At 41.0% G+C, this 24,044-nt stretch overlaps 2 protein-coding genes across 5 annotated transcripts in view; one reads left to right on the top strand and one right to left on the bottom strand.

Annotated features, from left to right (window-relative positions):
* DHX9 (DExH-box helicase 9) overlaps window positions 1-8,017 on the top strand; it is a 30,693-nt gene extending 22,676 nt beyond the window's left edge. For 3 of the 4 annotated variants that reach the window (XM_060276550.1, XM_060276552.1, XM_060276551.1), the window contains 7 exons: window positions 119-230; window positions 592-753; window positions 908-1,035; window positions 1,538-1,767; window positions 3,119-3,234; window positions 3,712-3,912; window positions 6,547-8,017. In XM_060276550.1, the coding sequence (XP_060132533.1) occupies window positions 119-230; window positions 592-753; window positions 908-1,035; window positions 1,538-1,767; window positions 3,119-3,234; window positions 3,712-3,912; window positions 6,547-6,796 (1,199 nt within the window). In that variant the 3' untranslated portion in view covers window positions 6,797-8,017. Of the gene's footprint in view, window positions 1-118; window positions 231-591; window positions 754-907; window positions 1,036-1,537; window positions 1,768-3,118; window positions 3,288-3,711; window positions 3,913-6,546 lie in introns of those variants that run through there. The other variant, XM_035122289.2, reaches the window with a different exon arrangement.
* SHCBP1L (SHC binding and spindle associated 1 like) lies at window positions 7,995-23,784 on the bottom strand. The gene is made up of 10 exons (XM_035123590.2): window positions 23,502-23,784; window positions 20,305-20,454; window positions 18,138-18,352; window positions 14,664-14,750; window positions 14,123-14,341; window positions 11,494-11,599; window positions 10,653-10,806; window positions 9,629-9,879; window positions 9,091-9,213; window positions 7,995-8,957 (listed from the first exon to the last, which is right to left on the bottom strand). Exons 1-10 carry the CDS (start codon window positions 23,754-23,756, stop codon window positions 8,721-8,723), a joined length of 1,797 nt encoding a protein of 598 aa, XP_034979481.2. The 5' UTR covers window positions 23,757-23,784; the 3' UTR covers window positions 7,995-8,720.
* Window positions 23,785-24,044: the final 260 nt, after the last annotated feature.

The raw sequence follows: 24,044 nt of genomic DNA, 5'->3' as shown, positions 1-24,044 counted from the left end.
AAACAACTAACTTTCCAAAATACATAGTACAGTAGATGCTTCACTAATTGTGAGGCTGAATGAACAGTTAAATTAAAGCCTATCAGATTTTGCCAGTGCATTTTTCCTTCCCTCACAGAGCTTGATGCCTTGGACTCCAATGATGAACTGACACCTCTTGGGCGAATTTTAGCTAGACTGCCCATTGAACCTCGCCTTGGGAAGATGATGATAATGGGGTGTATTTTCTAGTAAGTGCCATTTAATAGGGTTAGAAGTGTATGTGAATTGATTGGGTGACTGGTTATGATTGGTCTCTAAATGGAGTGTCGTGGGTTCTTTTGGAGATGAGTTTAAAAAACCATGAAACCAAATTTTAACTTGAGACATTATTTCAAAGCCAGACGTACACTCATTTTGTTTTTATTCAAACTTGTTTGAGATAGAGGCTAGCTGTCATCCCACCTCCTCCCCAGCCTCTAACACGCACACCAGTAAATTCTGCTGTATATTCTGTTAATAACATAGTTAGATATCAAGTTTTATTGAAGTTGATCTCCAGCTGTTAGGCGCAAGATCATGAGAAAAATCATTTTGTGGTTTCTGTTTCAGTGTGGGAGATGCTGTATGTACCATCTCTGCAGCCACCTGCTTCCCTGAACCATTCATTAGCGAGGGAAAGAGGCTGGGTTACGTTCACAGAAATTTTGCTGGAAATCGGTTTTCTGATCATGTGGCCCTCCTGTCAGTTTTCCAAGCCTGGGATAATGCCAGGTAAATTTATTTACGACAACTAAAGCTGTGAACAGCTGCATGACCTATAAGGCATCCTGCTTTATATAGTAAGTTCAGAACATGGAAAATTACTGTGGAGCATCTGTACAGGTTGGTTGCAAATCAATTTGTCTTGTCCATTTTCCTTTTGCAGACTGGGTGGGGAAAATGCAGAGATACGTTTCTGTGAACACAAGAGACTCAACATGGCTACTCTGAGAATGACTTGGGAAGCCAAAGTGCAGTTGAAAGATATTCTTGTCAACTCTGGATTCCCAGAAGGTAATATGCATGAAGTAATTTCAAGTATAGGGAGTGTGGCACAGTAAACAAATACATGGCTCTGTAGACTCATTTTTATGTCACACATGATTTGGTTAAATGTTATTTAATAATAAAAACATTTTAGATACAGGGAGCCCCCTCCAATTTTGTACTGTGTACGGCAGTGGTTGTTGGCAGGGGATGCAGTGTGTATAGAAAGCACAGTTGTACCTTGGATCTCAAACGCCTTGGCCCCCGAACAAATCAGCTCCTGAACGGTCGAAACCCGGGAGTGAGTGTTCCGGTTTTCAAACGATTTTCAGAAGCCGACAATTTTCAAACAGACTCCTGGAACGCACTCTGTTCAAGAACCAAGATACGACCTGTACTCTAAAACTTGGTCCAAAGTGTCTTGATTTCCCTCCAGAAAGGAATTCCATCATTTTTGTCCTAGCTGTTTAAAGTTTTGCTTATAAAATGAAGTACAACTTGGAAAGCCAGTTTCTGTTCTCTTTTCCAGAATGTTTGATGACCCAGATATTTAACAACACTGGACCGGATAACAGCCTAGACGTTGTCATCTCTCTGCTGGCCTTTGGCTTGTATCCCAATGTCTGTTTCCACAAGGAGAAGAGGAAGATTCTAACTACTGAAGGCCGCAATGCACTTATCCACAAGTCTTCTGTTAACTGTCCATTTAGCAGTCAGGACATGAAGTATCCTTGTCCATTTTTTGTCTTTGGAGAAAAGGTAGGCAAATGTGAAAGATGTGCTGGGCTACCAAGTTACCATGCATGTTTGAGTACAATTTCTGATTTTAGGTGTCAGGGGACCTCCGTACCGGGAGCCTCCGCCTCTCCTTCTGACCAGCGCATCGCCCAGTGAGAGCAGCAGCAGCCGGTCAGGTGGGGGGGGGGAGCAAGTTAGGAGGATGGAGGAGAGAGGGCTCAGCGATGCAACCGCCCAGGCCAACAGGCTAAGGGGATGGGGCAGCCACTTCCGTCACCCCAATTAAGGCGCGGTATGAAGCATAAGGAGGGGAGGCGGCGTTTCGGGGTGCCCAAGCTCTTATGCTAGTCACGTAACAGGAAACGTCCACTCCCAGATTCTGCGAGTGACTAGGAGGTCATGTTTCTTGGCATCTCTGCACTGTAAATACTATGCACAATAAACAGGACGGACTTTGGCGTCTTTACTCGAGAGTGGCCACATACCAGCCCTTACATTAGGCATTGTATGTTTGCTTTTAATTAAAATCCTCTGGTTGAAATGTAAAAATGTGCTGGTCTGGAGTCTATAGAAGATCTCTTGTCATGATTGTAACACCCTGGCTTTCAGCTAGTGGTTCAGGACCCACCACTGTGTTGTGGCCTGATCTAAGGTGGGTTGCAGTTGCAGCACTACCACCATGTAACAAGAGAGAGGGAGGGAGAAGAAATGGGTTCCCAAATGCATATTTGGGTTAAAGGTGGTTCCCTGGGTTTCTGAAAAAGGTGAAGACTATACTGATACACTGCTTATTTTGGCATTAAGCAGTATATAAATTAATAAATAATGTGTTTATGTGTTCTTGTTTAGAATAATCAGCACAGTGTAATTAAGCTTTCAAAGCATTATATAAAGTTAATTTTGTTGTATTCTTGAAGTTAAATGGCTAAAGCCATATAACTTCTTAGTGGTTCTATGTTGCAAAGGATCTCGTGTCTTTATAGCCACTGAAAATACCGTATAGTGCAATATATACTCTGGTGTGGAGTGAATTTTGTAAATTTCTAGAAATGTCAGTTTGAATAGGTGTGATTCCAGTACAGTATTTGAAGCTTTTAGAGCAAATAGGGAAGAAGATAAAGGCTACTTAGAGGTGAAGGAGGACAGAATGGCAGTCTTCTGGCAGCTATAAATTTTGCTCTCTGCTGATTTCTAATCATTTAGGCAATGTTGGGAGGGCTTTGGCTCATCACTTTAACTATGACACCTGGAAACCTTTCCTTTGTGTGCTAGGATGCTATCATAATTTCATATTATGGATGCTATCATAATTTCATATTATGCCCCAGATTCCATATGGTATGATCCACAAAGTATGTTTCTCTGTGTACAGATCCGGACACGAGCCATCTCTGCCAAAGCAATGACCTTAGTGAGCCCTTTGCAGCTGCTTCTCTTTGGCTCCAAGAAAGTTGTATCAGATGGAGAGATTATTATGTTGGATGACTGGTACGAACTTTTGGTTGGCTCTGGATACTAAATGCATGGGGAATGACTGTGAGGTACAACAGCTGGTTTCATAGCTTTAAAATACTGTATAAGAAAGGAAGTGTAAGAACATTGAATGTAGACAGAAAATCTTCACAGAATTGTTAGGGTCCTGTTGAGTCTTGATGCATCAGATGTGGAAGTGAGGGAGGGGAGTTTTGAACGCATGAAAAAACTTCATTTTTTTGCAGTTGATGCCCATTCCTGTCTAGATAGCCCTATCAAAATTCTTGTGGGTTTGTTTTTTTAAGTTCTCACTATTCTTAGAGAATTTCAGTTAACAGGCTTTACTGAGGGAAATTATAATACTGAGTTGATGTGCCTCAAACCCTAACAGCACAGCTGATTGAACAGTTTGGATGATTAAATGGGAGGACATATGTTGGGTCCCAGGATGGATACAGTATATTCATTTGCTAAACTGTTTCTCTCCTGTAGGATCAAACTGCGTATGCCTCACAACGCAGCTGCCTGTATCGCTGCGTTGCGTGCAGCAATGGAAGCCCTTGTGGTGGAAGTAACTAAGAATCCAGAAATCATCAGCGACCTAGACCCAATGAACAAAAACATGCTGAATGTAATTTGGGAAATCTCCAAACCATTAGCTGCTGGCATCAACCTCTCAGCAGGCACTATGAGGTTAGCTCCAAGCTATCTTAGAACTTTAGTCCATTGAATGTCCTATTTCCCACCTCCCTTTTTTCTTGGTGTTCCCTCCTTCTTTCTACGTACCGTAGTTCCAGGACAGCTGGGTAAGTATTTGGTTTGATGTGTTAGGTTTTTTTTTCTTGTAGGGCTTAAGGTAAAATAAACTATGGTGAAAATAGGAGCAGGATGATCTTTACTTCAGATTAGTTAATCTAGGACTAATGTGGTCCTTGACAGAGGGAGTGTAGCCCTCAATAGAAAAAGGTTGCCCACCCCTGTCTCAAAAGGCATAATGAAACCTTGCCACTTGTTTAAGCTTCCTGAGAGGTGAAAATGTTTTCTTCTAACCAGAGATTACAAAGATCCTAAAAGGGATGGATCCTGCTCATCAGAAAATAGTTACCGTATTACAGAAAATGAAATTTGGAATAAATGGGCAGTCTTCACAGGGAAAATATTTAACTCCTAAATAGTATGCAGAATACCAAAGTTTCAGGATAATAAAATAAGATAGCAAATCATGTAGGCTTCAAAGGGGATATTATTAGATAGGATGATAAAGCAAGAAAATGCTACATTAAAACTTGAGAAAGTACAAATAATGCAGTGGGGGGGATGAATTTTTGATTGATTGAATTGCTTGTAATTATTGGTAAACTTATAGTCAATAGAAAGATTATGATGAGCGATCCAACATTTGAGGAAGGGGCATTTAACATATTCTGGATAGGGTTGCACTTCCCCTTAAGCTTGCAGCTTGGAAATAAGGGCTGATCCAGGACTGCTATGAATACCCAAGCTACATTAGTAGCTTTCTGTGCCTTTCACCAGCTTTGGCTGGTGATGAGGAAAGATGATCTGGCCCCAGTTATTTGTTTTAGAAACATTCTTATGGCAACCAGATCATTTCCTGACCTAGTTCAAGGCACTGGTTTTGACATTTAAATCCCTTAATAGCCTGAGACCTTGGAATCTAATCCACATGAACCTGCTGAGTAGCTTATTATTATTTTTGAAGGACATGTGAGGACCCCCCCCCTTAAGTTACGTGGGTGGCTACCAAATAATAAATGCACATTCTTAAGGAATTCCATAATTTGTGTGCCACCACTCTAAAGACTTGCAACCCAGGCCTTGTGGGCGGGGGGTATGTGTGCAGTGATTTTTAGGAAGTCATTAGTTTACACCAGGCATCCTATTGGGAAGACCCAGTTCTCTGAGTGTATGTTCTGGAAGTTGGGCAATAGGGGCAGTACAGGATTCCTTCTGGTGTAGTGACAGCTGTCCATGGAGGCACAGGTCAATTCTGTGTCCAGGGCAGCTGTCTATCAGCTCCATCTGGTACGCAGGCTGACACCCTACCTCCCGTGGACTGTCTCGCCAGAGTGGTGCATGCTCTAGTTATCTCTTGCTTGGACTACTGCAATGCGCTCTACGTGGGGCTACCTTTGAAGGTGACCCGAAAACTACAATTAATCCAGAATGCGGCAGCTAGACCGGTGACTGGGAACGGCCACCAAGACCACATAACACCAGTCCTGAAAGACCTACATTGGCTCCCAATACGTTTCCGAGCACAATTCAAAGTGTTGGTGCTGACCTTTAAAGCCCTAAACGGCCTCAGTCCAGTATACCTGAAGGAGCATCTCCACCCCCATTGTTCTACTTGAACACTGAGGTCCAGCGCCAAGGGCCTTCTGGCAGTTCCCTCGCTACGAGAAGCCAAGTTACAGGGAACCAGGCAGGCCTTCTTGGTAGTGGCACCCACCCTGTAGAACGCCCTCCCACCAGAAGTCAAAGAGAACAATAATTACCAGACCTTTAGAAGGCATCTTAAGGCAGCCCTGTTTAGGGAAGCTTTTAATCTTTGATGGATTTCTGTATTTTGGTGTTTTCTTGGAAGCCGCCCAGAGTGGCTGGGGGAACCCGGCCAGATGGGTGGGGTATAAATAATATGTTATCATCATCATCATCATCATTGATAACTTTCAGATGCCACATTCTCTTGCTCTCTTGGGGTTTTTCATGGCTATTTAATTATTCTGTTGTGGTACCTGAACCCTTGTGTTTTGTCAAAATTTTGGTTCTGACTTTTGTTGCCTTTATTGTGGTACATTGCTATTTATAAATATGTGGTTTTATTAAAGTGGTTGTTGTTAAGCCACCATATGATGATCAAGGGTGTACAGCCATCCTGAAATGAATTAAAAAATCCCCAAGAAGGTACTTCTGAATTATAACAAGGGTTAATAAGAAGTGTGTGTAAAAAGTAAACACGTTAAGACTGAAAGAAAAATAAGACAGCAATGTCATTCCACTAAGTTCACAATTAGAACACGGTTGCAGCTGGACAAGTTACAAAAAGAATGGTGAGATATTAGGAAAGACTCAAATATTTGAGGCTTTTTAGGGAATATAATGGAGGGGGAGAAGAATGTAAAATCCTAAGTAGTTTGAGGGGAAATGTAATCCTTAGTTTTTCATTTTGAAACATAGCATTAAATACTTGCAACGTGAAATTACCTGTTACCAATGTGAGATGGGTTTCCTAATGTGAGCACCATAATCATGTTCAGGACTGCATTTTTACAGTCAAGAGTAACAACTCTTATTTTTGTTTCCCAGGTATGGTGATGGACCTCGCCCCCCCAAAATGGCTCGATATGACAATGGAGGTGGCTATAGAGGTGGCAGTGGTTACAGAGGTGGCGGCGGCTACAGGGGTGGATATGGAAGTGGTTACCAGTCTTACTCTGGGGGAAGGGGATATTCCAGTGGTGCTGGGGGAGGTGGCTTTCGAGGTGGTGGAGGCTTTCAAGGATACCAAAGTGGAGGAAACAGAGGGGGTGGGTTTAGAGGCAGGTGGGGGTGGTAGGGGTGGAACAATTTTGGGTGGAACCCAAAAATAATTATGCATGATCTTGTTTTTCCCCATGTTCCTTTGCTTGTAATGCAGAAGTGTTTCTAGTCCTAGAGTTCACAAAGGATTGAAACTTTAATTTGATATAATAAATAAACAGATTGCTATGATACTCTTCCATGATGTGTTCGTTTTGATCTTAATAGAACAAGTTATTTGTTTTTAAATAGATTCATAAATTTTGCACTTAGAAGCATCATAAATTAACTCAAGTCTTAACAGCCTTCCATATTTTTAGAGGCCATCTCCTGCCACCCAGAAGTGCTCTGTTTGATATAATTTAACTGCAAAAACAGTGGAGAATGCCGTTTCATAGGTTTTGTACATAGCCTCTATGATGTAGTTCAGGGAAAGCAAACATGGTGAACTCCCATCCACATGGGATTCCGGGATTATGGGAGTAGTAGTTCAGCAACATCTGGACAGCACTACATTGCCTACCCCTGGTGTAGTTCATAGAATTGGAGTTGGAAGAGACCACAAGGGCCATCCAGTCCAGCCCCCTGCCAAGCAGGAAACACCATCAAAGCATTTCTGACATATGGCTGTCAAGCCTCTGCTTAAAGACCTCCAAAGGAGGAGACCCCACCACACTCCTTGGCAGCAAATTCCACTGCCGAACAGCTCTTACTGACAGGAAGTACTGTCAGGAAGTTGGTCATATTTGGTCCAAGTCTTCCACCACGGCTCAAAACATCTTCACTTGCTTCATAGCCTCCAGCTTCTCAAGGAACTGGAGTCCTAGGAAGTGGGAGAGGATGCTGGGGAGGTAGATCAGAGCAGTGACAGAGCGATAGCCATAATCTCTTACCTCATTCTCTAAAGAACTTGAGAATTCAATAGAGCCCATCAGTTTCTACATCTGGGCCTGCACAGGTACATTTCCATGGCATGCGCAACTTTGAAGAAGTACTATCCTAGGCCTCTTAAGAAAGCTAGGTTTTTTCTCATCACTATCTCTTTTTGACATCTTGTTGGGGAAATAAAACTATGGTGATAGTTATGCTGAAACTAAGTATTTTTTGCATATAAGATGCCCTCATGTATAAGACGACCCCCTTTTTTAAAACCCAAAATTAATAAATTGGGCCAGAGCCAGAACCTGAACCAGCATGGGCTGCCCGCACCAGAACCCCTGTGCATTCACCATCCATGTATAAGACAACCCCCAATTTTTGATTATTATTTTAATAGCAAAAACCATCGTCTTATACATGGGAAAATACAGTAAATTATTAATGATGCATTAGTGTTAACACTAGACGTGGAAGGATAATAAAAGGGCCAGAAAAAACTGACAGTTAACCTTTAATGTTGAATTGAATAGGACTAACTACACTTCCAAGTTGAGAATTCCTTATTTCTCACATAATCAATTTTAAGTAAGTCAAGTTTAGCTCTGGCTCCTCAGTCATACTGTACCCTGACTTCTATCCTTGACCTGCCAGAAGTATGCGAAATTTTATGGGACTGGTGTTCAAAATATCCTACTTAATTCGTAAGACCTCTGTTTATAATACAGTAAAAATTAACTCGACAAGACAAATTTGCAGTAATAAATCAGCAGTTTTAACTACTTTTCAGTAAGTCTGAAGGTTACTTACTGCTGTACAGGCTTTTAAAAATATATATTCCCGAGTTGGAATAGTGAGTACAGAATTCAAATTAATAGCCTCCAAGGGGTTATATTTTAAGCTATAAGCTATGGCTTCTGGTGCCAAAGACTTAAATGGAAATTAAGCTTAAATTCTTGCCAAGCTATGAAGAGCTTTCTCTTTACAAAGAAATAATCATTATGGTGCTATTTCATGTTTCATCAGTAGCCATAATAACAATATCTTTTAATACAAGTTTTCCTTTGTAGTTGAAACCTGTCGCTTCAGTTAACTATGCTGATGCCTTTGGTGTTGTCTTCTAGTATATTTGTGCTCATCTCAAGGCTCAGTTCCTGCATTAGTTTGGAAACAGAATCTTCGCCATCTCCTGCAGCAGCACATTCCACTGTTCCTTCAGCTGTAGCACACAGCTGCTCAGAAGGCTTAATAATGGTCACTCCATATCCATTGTTACTGTAAATATGATTGTTTTTCATCCTTAGTTTAGGAGCAGGAAGAACCTGTTAAGAAGGAATCAAAAGTTTATTCATAAACTCTTGGTAGCATCTTAATCAAATTATCTTCTTAAACTTGGAAATATTTTCAAGTAACTTAGGTTGTTACAGTAGCATTCAATTGTCAACAATAATTTACCTTAATGTTAATTCCACCAAAACTACCATGTGAGGAGTCACAGGTTCTGAAGTTATTGCAGTGGTGAATTTTGTTACCCTCCAAAGTAGCTGTGCTTCCTGGGTATAACTCGACTCCAGCCCCCTGAGTGCAAAAACCAAAATTTGGATTGACATGCAACTAGCTGTTCCTACTGATCATGATATCAGAACAAAATCAGTTTTTGTATGTGAATACAAGTTAACTGATGCAGATCATACAAGTTAACTGATGCAGCTGGGCAGTCCTGAGGAGTGCAAAGAGTAGTGGACCAGAACCCCACTTGCATGCTGCAAAATGGACTGGAATCAAGTCGTCTTGTCACATCTACCATCCCATCCACTCACACCTTTCCTGTGGACTGACAACTAACATTGAAATTTGTGCTATCACTGACATCAAGTCTTTTCATTATTAGTTCCCCTTCTGCATTAAACCAGGTTTTTGTGTATTCACTGAATGAAAGCATCTTACATTCTCATATGCGTATTGTATCTTGTTTTGAACTGAAATAGAGTACCTGAGCTCCAGTAATCTCACTGTTTATAATTGTCAGAGAAGCCCCAACAAGTACACAGACACCAGTTCCTTCACACTTCAAAACACAGTTCTCCAAAAATGTGTGTCCAGATTCAACTACTATAATACCATCGAGAGTCCCTTGCTGCTGCACAGTAATATTCATTATCTTCAGATTTTGAGCCCTGGACACTATAAAACTGTCATAGACAGGATCTGAAACAATCACAATTTCCTCTCGTCTTCCAACTCCTAAACAAAATGGAGAAATGGAATTATTAAAATCAATTAAATGTAGAAGTGCACAAAAATTGGACAGTGGGAGTAGGGACAAAATGCACATTTGACCAAGCAGCTTTATTAGGAACTGAAACTAAGGTTTAAGTTTTTTTTTTTTTAAAGGATGGTATTCAATGCTGTCCTTGTACAACCAGAATGCAGTTTTGCTTCTCTTCTGTGCCCCTACTCCACCTGCAAAATCTGCTTCAGAGGATTGAGGCACATTGGTGGCATAGTTTGGTGGTTGGCTGATGGCTGTCAGAAAAACACAGAGCTGACCATGCCTTGTATTTGCTAGAATCTGGAGCCAATTCTGAGCCAACCTGGAATTTAGCAGGACACAAAACTCTGCAGATTGTACTGTATAGTTCCTGACCTGATCCAGCACTGATGGCTGCATCTGTGTAGTCCCAATCAGATCACCAGCAATAGTTGTAAAGCTATGCTCAAGAGCAGAATAAGAGATCATGAAATTAGACCCACTCTCCTACAGCTGATGATTAAGTTGCTATTGCAGATAATATGACCAGTGCTGCATGTTTGCAGTTGCTTCAGAACTTGTATTAAGAAGCTGTAATGTCTATAATAAGAGACACAAACGAGAAATGTTTTTATATAAAACCTTGTGATTCACTCCAAATTCTAAAAACCTGAAAGAGCCTCACATTCAACCAATCTTTATTCTAATAGTTTGTTTTAGTTTTCTTAATCTATTCGATAAAAATCACAGCAGGCACACTACTGACCTTTAATAACAATATCTTCAGTTAACATGGAAAGGTTTGCTGCTTTATATTCTCCTGGGAAAATAAGCACATTATCTCCACTGTAACAGTTGTCCAAAGCCAGATTTAAGTTATCATGCTGCTGAAGAAGTGTGTCTGGGGCTAATTCTTTAACCTGGGCAGATGAGACAGATACAAAGTAAAATCAGGGATTAGCCAGTCTTGCTTTAAAGGTTAATGTGGTTTTTTTAACCTATCCTTTCACTGTTGCTTCTATGCAGCATATTTCTAGGAACTCTTTGAACTTTCCATGCTGTTCCCTACCTACAGTACACATTAGTTTCCTCCTGTATTAAATGCAAAAGTGTTGTTAGCATTTCTTAAAAAAACAAAACAAAAAACAATTTGGGCAAAGTTCCTTTATGGGTTATGCGTGTAAGTGCCATATTGGATGTGACCAGCACCAAGATGACAGGCACTCTGAAATCATAATAGTGTTTCCATAAACACCTTGCCAATGCAAAAAATGCTAGTCTTCATCTTCTTTCCTAGCACTAAAACAAACAGCAGCTTATTAGGACTGTTTTTAACCAAGCAAAACTGAAATTAAATTAAAAGACCACCGAATTCAATCCCCTTCCAGCCAGACTGCTTTTGGGAGAATCATGAAGAAAGCAGAAGGCAACAGCTAAGTCTACAGTAATTCAAAATAAAAGAATCCTGCACCTTACAGTTCAACAAAGGGAGCAATAATGGAAAAGCTGTTCGGGTAGGGTTGGAGAGAAAGGATATAGAGAAATGTTTGCTGAAGGAGAAGCAGCAGTCTCAGCTACTTGGATATTTATTCAAATGAACTCCTTACCATTTCTGCTGTTGCTGTTTTTGCAACAATGTAAGTTACAGTTTTTCCATCATCTCTGTGTCCTTTCCTACGTTTCAAAATTCTTGGGGTCAGAGGTCCATGAGCCCTAAAATTTAAAATGAACTTTGTACTATCAATAATGCCTTAGGCAAAGCATTCTGTAGATGTATTTAAATAAAATTGGCTTCAAGTATGCTTAACATTGTATTTGTTTCAGCTTTAGACAGATACAGACATTTAAGCCTAAACAATATCCCTACAGAAAATGAGCATACCAGAAATGTCTGGCATGACCAAGCCTTGAAAATGCAAAGCAAAAAATATGAAGCATTCAGTATTTTTATTGTTTGCCTGAAAACTTCATTTACAACTGATGTAATTGCACTGTAGGCCCTAGAAATATTTACTATGAATATTGGCTTAAAATGAATAAAATTTGAACTTCAACTATTTAATTTTAAAGTATAAACAGTATTCAAGGCAGCTAATTAAAAAGAACTAAAGGATGCTGCGTCAAAGCTATTTGAAATCATTTTTATCAACCATTTTGGAGGGGAGATTAATCTTTAAAAGCAGAAAGCAATATATTCACAGATCATTAGTATTACAAAGCTAGTATTTGCTAGTATAAGAAAAAAGGTTTTTAAAAGTTCTCATGCTCTTTGTCCTCTGCCTCCTTCTAAATAATTCATTCAATTTCTGAACTTTTGCTCTAATAAATATTTTGATGAAATGGAAGCACAGAATATAATAATTATTACAAAAGAATATACATTTTTAAATAAACTTGCATAGTCTTAAAGGTCTCAAAATTGCAAAGGAAAATAATTTAACAAGACCAGCTGAACTGGCAGCTTTTATATCACAGGGAACTGCAAAACTAATGCTGCAAGTCTAACCCCCTGCACCTGGGAGTGAGCCCATGGAATTTAATAGAAGTAGACATGCTAACTGTCGCATGGTAACAAGAAGGAGTCCTGCTTTTCTACAACTAATCCTTTCTAACTCTAAAATAAGTGTTAGTGGTACCGGGTAAGTGAAGTTCCACCTTTAGGTACTTTTTCCTACATTGTCAAGATTAGTATGAAGGAAAATGTACCTAAAATCATCTCTGTGATTACTCCCATCCTGTAGTGACCCATGAGGTATCCCGTCCCGCCGATCTTCGGCTCTGTGTTGTGTGACAGGCGGGGTGGGGGAAGGGCAGAGGAATGACCGATCCTCTGCCTTTCCCCCACCCCGCCTATCACACGATGATCGGCGGGCGCTGCTTGCCAGGGGCTTGTCAACCCCTGCAAGCAGCGCCCGCCGATCTTCGTGTGACAGGCGGTGGGGGAGGCAGGCAGGCATGAGAGCAAGCGCCTGCCTGCCCCGCCACCAGTCCCCCGGAGCCCATAGAAACGCATTGATTAAGTTTCAATGCATTCCTATGGGAAACCGGGACTCGCTAGAAGAATTTTTCGTAGGATGAATTGAGTCCTGGAACAAATTAAATTCGTCTAGTGAGGCACCACTGTATTTAAATGCGAGCCAAGGCCTCTGCCCTGTATCTCCATTCCTTGGCCTGACTCTGTGGGTTGTCTGGTAATGGCCGCCTTGGTGTTATCAGTTGCTCGGTTGATGACATCATTATTTGGCGCCACCCTTCAGAGCTTTTGCTGGTGACAGAGCGCAATCTGCCTTTCTATTGGATGCTGCTGAAGTCTTCAGAACTTCTGCTTGTGATGTATAATATGGGTGCCACTTTTTGTGTTAATCATTATTTTAGGTATGAAAGGTGTGCTTTTCGGGGGGGGGGAATCCATGCCAGATCCCTCTCTGATGGGCAAGGTATGCTTTGTCCTAATGTGATGCAATTCGGTTCAGCAGTTACGGAGGAAGGGTGTTACATCCGCGCACACAGTGTGAACATTTATATATATATATATATATATATATATATATATATATATATATATATAGATGAGGTTATGAAAAACTATTGATTGACTCTGACTAGGGGACCTGGGGTGGGACTGTGAACTCCTCTGCGCTTCATTCAAGAGGCACTTTAGGCACAACAGGACAGACAGTTAGGGTGACATCATTTCATCAGATATCTCCTAGCAATCATTTTTAATGGAAATACACAATATAAATATACTACTATAACTACACCAGGACAAGCCAATTTGAGTGAACATCTACACAAATTATGTTCAATGGAATTAAACATATATATATATATATATATATATATATATATATATATATATATAGTGGTACCCCGGTTTTTAAACTTCTCCGCTGACTCATATTTTGGTTTTCGAATGCTGTAAGCCTGGAAGTAAATGCTTTTGATTTCAAATGCACCTTGGAAGTCAAACCGGAAACGCGGCTTCCATATTCAAGTTTTCCGTTTTGAGGCTTCCGTACTGAGTTTTCGGTTTTTGAAAGTTTAGAAACTCGAACAGTCTTCCAGAACAGATTACGTTTGAAAACCAAGGTACCACTGTAGTAACATCTAATTCACTAACAAATGAATTGTACTTACAATTAATAAAGCAATAGGTAATTAAAACAAACTATTTGGACAAGCAAAATAATTTACCTTGAACCATTTTTTAAAATCAATGTCAACTTAAATTACCTCAGGCGTAAATCTTCCCATATTTTCAACAATCCACATAGCATTATCAATTCATAATACTTTTTCCAACATTCAACTGCTTCTTCTGCTGTGGGTTCTTCTTTAATATTACTTTGGTAATGAATCAACTCCAAATGCAGACTTTTGTACTTTTCAAGATTTCTTCTAAAACGGTGAGCAATCGGAGCAGGGATAGTCCCATTCTGAATATCACACCAGCTATGAAGATTTAAGAAAATTAGAGCTGCTCCTTTTGAAACTTTATGCATAAACTAAGCTCTACTAGTTTTCTCAAACAGCAGATCAGGAAGGTTGAATAAGAATTGCATCACTTCAAACTGCAGGCGAAGTTGTTCTCATGACAGGATGTCCCTCTATATATTAAAAAAAAAAATCCAATTTATAGCATCTTATGTTAGGGAAATAAATGGCTTCTAACTTACTGGTAGCCATCTCCATCACTCAGTAGAGCCTTCACCAAAAATCTGAAGTACTTCCTCAGCTGCTGTTTGTGAGAACTATTCCTGAGCAGCATACTTACATCTTAATTCTCTCTTCTATCAGTGCAGCATAGGTCTCGCTCTTTTCATCATCATCCCAATCTCGCCAAAGGAAGTCATAGAAGAACCTAAATAAAACCCATAGTTGCATTGCATTAATAATTATTATAAAAAGTACCTAAGTACATACGGCTACAAAGTTCAGGAGGCACTTGGGAGGCTGGAGAAAGAGGACCACCATCTTTGCCACTCCCCAGGACTTGAGGAGGGACTAGGGCACCATCTAGCTGCTGTGAACCATTTAGCCTTGTGAGACCTTGCCTGTTCTGAACTGCATTTAAGCCAAGCTACTGTGGCCCTATGGAGTGCCGTGAACCCAGTTTTAGGATGGTTCAGTGTTATTTTTATTTATTTTGCTTCGAACTCTAATTTTTATATTTGCTCTCTATTAAGTCTAAATTACTGAATTGTGATACTCAATTCCTTATGGGCTTTATCCAACTGTGGCAGCTTGTTAATGCAACAACCATTATACTAGTAGGAGCCTCACGTTACAACAGCACAACCACCAAATCCAGTGGGTGCCCTCGCCTTGTGAAAGATGTCGTCCGACCGCCAGCACAACTGCTACTGTTATACAGTCGTACCTCCGCCTACGTATCCCTCCGGTTATGTATACTTCAGGATACGTAAGCAGCAAACCCGGAAGTTTATTTCCGGGTTTTTGCTACGCATGCATGCACAGAAGTGCTCCACTGCCACGCACACATGCGCAGAAGCGATCCCTCCGATTGCAGAATCCTCGGGATCCAACTGGAGCTCCAGAACAGATCCCGTTCGCAACCGAAGGTACCACTGTACTCTGTGGCACTTAAGCTTGTGTGCTAACACTTACAGAATAACATCAACTGTCAATCTTTTTGAACTAACACTATGTTGGATCTCATCCTTTCTTTAATCATTTTTTATCTTACTTAAATTTTTTATACATTTTGTGACATACTATTTTTCAGAAGTTAGGCCTTTTGCTAATAAGTTGATTTTTGTTGAGAGATGCTTTGGGTATATTTTACTGTAGAAAATGGGCATGTAAATAAGCTTTAAAAAGGACATTCATTGCCAGAATGTCTCTAGCAAAAATATATAGCAGAAATAAAATTCAGAAGGCAAAAGAGGGAAAAGCAAAATAAAAGTTTACAAAATTAATTTTAGTTACAGGTAGGTAGCTGTGTTGGTCTGACATAGTCGAAACAAAAAATTAAAAAATCCCTTCCAGTAGCACCTTAGAGACCAACTAAGTTTGTCATAGGTATGAGCTTTTGTGTGCATGCACACGTCTTCAGATACAACAAACAAAATTAATTTTGTTAATCTTGCTGTACCTCTTCCTATACAGTACAGAACAACTGCAATGTACAGGCTGTCTATATTAAGTCAACTTTACCATATTATTGGTACACAATACAGTAATGTATTCCATCTTTTTCTCAACAAAAGAATCCTTTTTTACTTCATTTCTGGAAGAGCTGTGTCAGCTAAAATGTATTGTCTTCTCTTATATCTAAACACCTAATATTTTTTGTTCTGCCTGGCTTTGCTTAAATAGATGCCTTACTTTGGTTCAAAATTTTGATGTTCTACTTTGGGCTATTTTTAAATGTCCTTATATTTCTATAAAGTCTTTTATGCTCTCCTTTCTTTCTGCAGCCTAAAGAAATAAAAACTTCTTTATGTTTAGCCGTTTGACAGATTGACCACATTAACCCCAGAATATTTTAAAAGAATAGCAGGTGAGGAAGCAATACAGACTTCCTTTCTATAAAAAATAGAAAGATTAAAACAAAATACAGAATTGACATGAACTCACACTAAATAAGAAAGTAGCTGTTGAAGATAGGCACTTCTGTCAGTCAAGTAGAACAGATTGTTCCCACATCCCTGCTTTCAACTTCCCCCAAAGGTGGGACCAACTTCCCCCAAAGGTGGGACCAAAGGTGGGTTAGGTTCTGTGTATTTTTGGCTAAACTTTATTTCTTTAAACTCAGTTTGGATGAAATTACCTAGTTATTTACAACAAACCCTGAATAAACCGTAGTCACTAATTAGATACAATGGCTGAATAACACCTGTTGAAAAATCTCCTGGAAGTAGTATTTTAAAGCATAATAAGTGACATTAGTCAAAGCAGCTGACATATCGGGAACTTACAGCTCCAAACCAAGAAGAATCAAATTAAATATAAGAATCAAACAAGGACAGCCCTACTAGAAAAATTAACCAATAAGTTGAAACTGACACGGGGACAAATAGAAGAAGACGGCTTCACCCTGGTATGGCTCCCCTTTATCATTATCACATACACAGCCCAACAACACAATGACAAAAGTCCACCAACAGCATACAAATCAATATGGCTAACCTGATCCAAAACACTCACCCACCCCACTCACACACAAAACAAAGTCTACCACAGCTAACCACAAATGAACAACCATATCGTAGGCCAACCCCAACATCTCTCACCATCAAAGGAAAACAAGTGAACAACAGAGAACCTACACAAGCCTCGCTGACAAAAGAAACCACAATTAAGCAAAATAGAAACATTGTCACCCGACCCAACCCCCCCAAACCCTCCCATCTACTTTCCTTCCCCTCTCCTCACCAATGTCTCAACAAATGATTTGTAGAAATGCTACAATGTCTACAAACAAATGATTTGTAGAAATGCTAAGAGAGACATTGCACTTATCTTTGTAAACCAAGAAAACCCTTAATAAAAATATTTTTTAAAAAAAAGAATCAAAACAAGGCCCCAGGGAAATAATGTTCCTACATCAGCCATGGCTCCAGATGACAGACCAGTAAGTCAACAAGGATCTGCGATAAAATACTAAAAGAATATGCAATTGAACCAATAGGCATATAACTTCTGGAAACCACAGATTCATAACATCAATGCTACAAATTAGCAGCCCCGAATGGCTAATAACCATTAAAAGAATGCCAGCAGTTCATCCTTGGTATAGGGCTTTCCAAATTTTCGCTGTATTTTGATGTATCCACTGATCATGTGTTTCTGTTAATAATGGGGAGAAAGTAAAGTACTGAAGAACGGTCAGGATACATTAACTGACCACTAGCAAGATTTGTTAGGTTTTAATATTTCAGGGTTCTGTAACTTAAAATGGAATAAAGGAAGCTGCCTTTGATCAGGTCAGATTATTTCTCCATCAATCCTATTATTCTCCACTTTGACTGGTAGCAACTTGCAAGGCTGTCAGGCAAAGATCTTTCATGTTATCTGTTACCTGGGATGCTTTAAGTGGAGATGCCAGGAACCATCACCTGCACATAAAGTGGGTATTCTACCTCCTTAACTTCAAAAATAAACTTCTACCCTCAGTCTAATATTCTTAAATTCTTTTTCTATTAAATTCTTTTTCTATTAGTTATTTCTATTTTGTCAACCTTCTTTAATATGCTGTTGAATCCCAAACTCTAGAAAAACATACCTCACAATTTCCAAAGCCTTGGCTATATCATACACTGTGCTGTCCTGCCCCTCAACAGGATAGACTTCCAAAAGAGGAACACAATGATCCATTTCCTCCAGAACTTCATCAACTAACTGTCTTGGAATATTTGCAATATTAGAGGAAAAGGGTTCAGCTACAGATACAGAAACTTTGAAGTTAGCAGAGGGATTCTGGGGCAGATTGCAAGTAACCTGTAACAAAGAAACAATTACAAGGTTAAAATAGATTAAGATTCTAATCTATCTATAGGTTTCCCAACGCTTTTGACTTTTGTCATTCAATTTATGGCTACAATCCTGTTCTCAAGATAGGTCAACTGAGAGGCCATTGGATATGGCACAAATTATGCTGACATTGCAGCAATTTAAGTCCCCTCACCCACATGGGAGTATAAGATCCCCCAGTCCATTACAGTGGTACCTCAAGTTACAAACGCCTCAGGTTACAAACGCTTCAGGTTACAAACTCCGCTAACCTGGAAGAGTTACCTCGAGTTGAGAACTTTGCCCCAGGATGAGAACAGAAATTGTGTGCCGGCGGCACAGCAGCAGCAAGAGGCCCCATGAGCAAAAGCACGCCTCTAGTTAAGAACAGTTTCAGGTTAAGAACGGACCTTCGGAATGAATTAAGTTTGTAACTAGAGGTACGACTGTATGTTTAAAGAACACTGAAATGGTAGCTTTTCTAAACACCAAATTATTGAATGCACAATAATTGGAAGATGTTGCTGATCAGCTGCTGCGCAGAAAGCAAGAAAGTAGACAGCAAAGATAGAATTAGGTCAATTTAAAAAGGAAGTGGGAAGGAAATAAGGAATCTGACCTAAACTTGTATGTTTCATTGCATATTGCTGCACATTACATATATCATACCCTTCAAAGGGAATTCTTGTCAGTAAGCAACTTTTCCTGGGTCAGAGCTGGAACTTTTAGCCCCAGTACAACAGAACTCCCAAAGGAGGTTTGGCTATTTTACAGTAATTATTACCGGTATTACTGAAAATAGTATGTATTTTCATACAGAAGAAGTTATATTATTATTTCTTTCCTTTTTTTAAATGTATTTTTATTAAAGATTTATTGGTTTACAAAAGTACAGTATGTGCAATGTCTTTTTCCAAGTTACATTTTTTACAGATCAGTTTCATTTGTTGAGACATTAGTGTTACATGAGGAATAAAAAGGGGGAAAGAGGTGGAGGGGGGAATGGTGAGTGGGGGTGGGGTCAGGTGGCGATGTTTCTATTTTACTTAATGTATGTGTGGGGTTTCGTGTCGGCGTCACTTGTGCAGGTTCTCTTTGCTTGTTGAGAGAGGTTGGGGGTTCGCCTAGGCCAGGGTGTGATTGTTCATTTGTGATTGGCTGTGGTGAACTTTGTTTTCATGTGTGAGTGAAGTGGGTGGATGTTTAGGATCAGGTTAGCCATATTGATTCATATGCTGTTGGTGGATTCTTATCGTTGTCTTGTTGGGCTGTGTATGTGATAAAGGGGAGCCAAACCAGGGTGAAGGAGTCTTCTTCTATTTGTCCCCTTGTCAGTTTCAGTTTACAGTATTTGTTAATTTTTCTGGTAGGGCTGTTTCCCATACTATTTGGTACCATTGGTCCATGCCTACTCCTGATAGGTCTCTCCAGTGTCTGGTTATGATGTTTCTGGTTGCTGAGAGTAGGTGGGTTATGAGTTCTTTGTGATATGAGTGGGCATAAAGTTTGACACTAAAAAATAATAATAAAAATAAATAAATAAATTATTTAACAGAGTAAAGGTAAAGGTACCCCTGACCATTAGGTCCAGTCGTGACCGACTCTGGGGTTGCGGCACTCATCTCGTGTTATTGGTCGAGGGAGCCGGTGTACAGCTTCCAGGTCATGTGGTCAGCAGGACTAAGCCGCTTCTGGCGAACCAGAGCAGCACATGGAATCGCAGTTTACCTTCCTGCTGTAGCAGTACCTATTTATCAACTTGCACTTTGACATGCTTTTGAACTGCTAGGTTGGTAGGAGCTGGGACCGAGCAACAGGGATTCGAACCGCCGACCTTCTGATCGGCAAGCCTATCTTCAAATTAATATTCACTGAACTGAAAGTACTAATTGTCACCAAATATATTTTTAAATTAACATTCTAAAGATAAATATAGTTACCTCAACAAGCACACCAACATATGGTATGGGAATTTCTTCAGAATTAACAAAAAAAAGTTCTGGATTGGTCTTCCAGACTCCAAGCCATTTTTCCTTCATCTTCAACTTTTCCAAAAGGTATTTGCTAATGGCTTCATTGGCATCTTCTGCCTTTCATGTAAAAGGAGAAAGAAATGTCAAAAATGTATTTGGATATTTTCAGTAACGAACAAAACATAACCTTGCAAATTAATCTATAATGCAAAATTGATCCTTTCCTTTTCTGCCCAACTAGCCAAATCCCTTTCTCTACACAGGGTGGGGCCAACCATACACACAATATGTCAATGCATCTAGGAGTAGGATTTAGCTTAATGAAGTCATCTTTAATTATGCAGTTGTGGGTTGTGAGAATTGAGGGAATTCCTCAGACTGTTTTTCTCAGCACACAAATGCCTATCCTGTAACATAATTTGCTCTCTGGATGTATGTGTCCCACGCTACTTCTTATAAATGTACAATCTGGAGAGGAGACCCTAAGGCAGTTGGGCAGTGCCTTGTATGCCACCGCCCAGCAACTCCTGCAGCCAAGCTGGTACCAAATGTATTGCTGTTTTCATTGCTGCTAACACAGTTTGACATCATCCTCAGAGGCACACTCTGGAGACAGGCAGATGGCAACAACTTATTTTTAACATTTTATTTACTTTTATGTTTTATTTGCTTTATTTTATTACTATTGTTAGCTGCTGTAGATGCTATGCAAGCCGAGATTTGTGCACAAATTCTCTAGATATGTAAGTAAATAATACATGCATAATATATAAGGTCTAGTCAGCATATTTCTCACATTTGCTTTCCTGCCTAGGGGTGCACAGATTACATTCAACAAGTGTGCACTCTGTCTACTTGTGAACATAGTTGAGCTGTACACTTGTAGTTATTCACATCTAAAGCTGAACAAGTGTAGCCTGTGTATATGATAGTTCACCTATATAAATCATGCAAACCCCTGAATGTGTACTGTATAGAGACATACTGTACCTGTGTTCATTGTAATGTGTGAGAAAGCCTATTATTTCAGGGACAGCATACAATAATCTAAAGTAGTTACTTATTAAAGTAATAATTCCAGAAAAATTCCAAAGAATTACAAGAATTGCACATGCATATGAAGCCCATTAAATACAGTGGTTCCCAATTAGGGTTCTGGGAACCCCTGGGGGTCTGCAGAACACACCCAGGGGGTCCACGGCCCCATCCCTTGCCCTCCCCCACAACAAATTTGTGTCATTTTTGTATGTAATAACAAATGTTATGGTCCGTTTTAGAACTCTGCGATTTTTCAATATATTGGCCAAAAAAAGATTTTGAGATGGCAAATGAGAGCAGGGCAGCCGATTTCAAGGCATCACTGATATCGCATGATGATCTTAGCCGATAACGCTGCTGATCAGAGCTGCCTTCCCACACCCAGAGGGAGACCAGGGCAGCTGGTTGCGAGGCGAAAGCTTTTCTCAGTCAGCTGTAAGCTGGTTTGTGACCGTAAGAATAAATTCAATTCAATTCTCAGTCAGCAGAAAAGCAGCAGCAGCCACAGTGGACATGCATCTTTGCTGGCTGCCACCGGTGGCTGCCCTGCTGATAACAGATTGATGTTCCCCCATGTCCTCCCACTCAAACCATGTTGGGGAGGTGATTCCGCTTCCTCTCCTCTCCTCCCTCCCTCTTCCCATCCAATCTCCGTGGCTGCTCCTTCCCTTATCTGCATGCCTGACACCCAATTTCATTTTTTTTATATCATGATGCTGAAAACCAGGTATCACTCTGCCCTAGTCTGTTTTTTAGTATACCTAAAATCCATTGCTTATTAGGGGCTACTCCACATTTTGATCAAAGCATTGTTTTGCAGAGGTAACTACCACAGAATTATCAACATTTTCAAAAGTAGGGGATTTGTGGTTTGGCTTTTGAAAAAAAGGGGATCCTCAGTAATTAGCTAATTGGGAACCACTGTTCTAATACTATGTAACTGCTGTATGTTATTAAGGCAAAATCTGTGTTCACATGTATTAAGGGCTTTCTCTACCAAGGTAAATGCCATTGTAGGTCCACCACTCCCACAAAATTGGGATAATGAAACAATCCCTTGACAACCTCTGAGGCAGATCGGTGTACTCAGCAGCCTTTAGAGCAGGGGTCCCCAAACTAAGGCCCGGGGGCCGGATGTGGCCCAATCGCCTTCTAAATCCGGCCCGCGGACAGTCTGGGAAGCAGCATGTTTTTACATGAGTAGAATGTGTCCTTTTATTTAAAACGCATCTCTGGGTTATTTGTGGGGCATAGGAATTGCTTATTTTTCCCCAAAATATAGTCTGGCCCCCCACAAGGTCTGAGGGACAGTGGACTGCCCCCTACTGGAAAAGTTTGCTGACCCCTGCTTTAGAGAGTGGTCTGAGGATGAATTCACACAAATGATTACTATGGTTGTCTCCACCCCTCACCATTGACAGGAAGTTAAACTTTTGAGGAATACATCAGTGGCAGGATAACCCTCTAACTCTAGCTCAACTCATGTTTAAGCAAGTAACTGTATAATCACAACCTAAGGATAGGAAAGGAACAGTAATTTAAATGGGGCATGCCCCTCTGTTCCCTGAATGAAGAGTCCCTACTGGCCCCTGTAACTAGCCAGTGCTTTTTTTCTAGAAAAATAGGTGTCAGGACTCACCACAAAGTTGTTAAAGTGCCACACTTTTTAACAAACAAACAAAAAGAGTTGCCGGTCCTGGACCTTGTCGTGTGAGTGTAGTGGCACTACCTTATGTGGCCCTAGACAGCTTAGGCCCAAGTCATCTGAAAGACCCAGTCCGTCATGCAAGCCACCTTGGGTTTTGCATTGCCAAATTATGTTACAACTTTCTAGCACTCGCGTTTTTGGAATTTAAAAGCTAAGAAATTCAATGTGCCTTGATATCATAGATACTCTAATAAAGTTTTTTTTAATGCTTGGGGTTCCCCACCCCCGTGTTTTTAGCTGTACTTATTTGCACATATCTGTAAGCCGCCTTGAGTCCCTGTCAGGGAAAAAGGCGGGGTTGACAAATAAATAATGCTGGCGATGGTGATGAGGGCTGAGAGGCCGGTTTGCCGACGGGCTCGCCTTCGTTCCTCTCACTCGACCACCCCTCCTCCCTCCGGCCTTTCTCCCGGGTCACCTTGCAGCCCTTCAGGAGGTCGTCGCAGTACAGCGCCGCCTTCCCCCTGCCATTCAGAGCTCCCAGGTGAGACGGAAACTGCGCCGGCAGCGGCCCGGCCTCCTCCTCCGCACCGTCCGCTCCCGCGCCAACAGGGACAGCGAGGCGGCGGTCCCTCGCGCTTCGAGGCGGGCTTTTCGTTGCCCCCGAGGCCGAGCAGCCGTCCGAGGACGCTCCCGCTCCCTCCCCCGGCTGCTCAGTAGCGCTTGACGCCATCGCCTCGTCACCCAGCACCTCTCTAGCGGCCCCGCCGCCGCCACTGAGCGCTCACGAGCTCCCCTGCAGGGCTTTTATAAGCCCCGGCAGGAACTACTTTCACTTAAGCGGGACCCTCGCGCGAGGCAGCCAGTGGGAGAGACGGAGGGGCGGGGTCTCGCGCGGTCACAATGGAACCGTTGGGGGACAGAGCACAGAGCCGTCGCGCGATCTTCTTCCGCGTGCTGCGCGCATGAGTCTGAAAGAGTGCCGTCCTGTTCCCTCGGGGCGCCTCGCCTGTAGGGAGAG

The sequence above is a fragment of the Zootoca vivipara genome, chromosome 7 (assembly GCF_963506605.1).
Source record: "Zootoca vivipara chromosome 7, rZooViv1.1, whole genome shotgun sequence".
Taxonomy (NCBI): domain Eukaryota; kingdom Metazoa; phylum Chordata; class Lepidosauria; order Squamata; family Lacertidae; genus Zootoca; species Zootoca vivipara.
This window is presented reverse-complemented; position numbering and strand designations above follow the sequence as displayed.

Bases quoted from the DNA above. Each gene is read 5' to 3' on its own strand.
- SHCBP1L (XM_035123590.2), bottom strand. From the start codon at position 23,756: ATGGCGTCAAGCGCTACTGAGCAGCCGGGGGAGGGAGCGGGAGCGTCC. The intron at 9,214-9,628 runs GTACTCTATTTC...TTTTGCACTCAG, and splicing joins GTGAGATTACTGGAGCTCAG to GGGGCTGGAGTCGAGTTATA. The intron at 8,958-9,090 runs GTAAATTATTGT...CCTTCTTAACAG, and splicing joins TTGGTGGAATTAACATTAAG to GTTCTTCCTGCTCCTAAACT.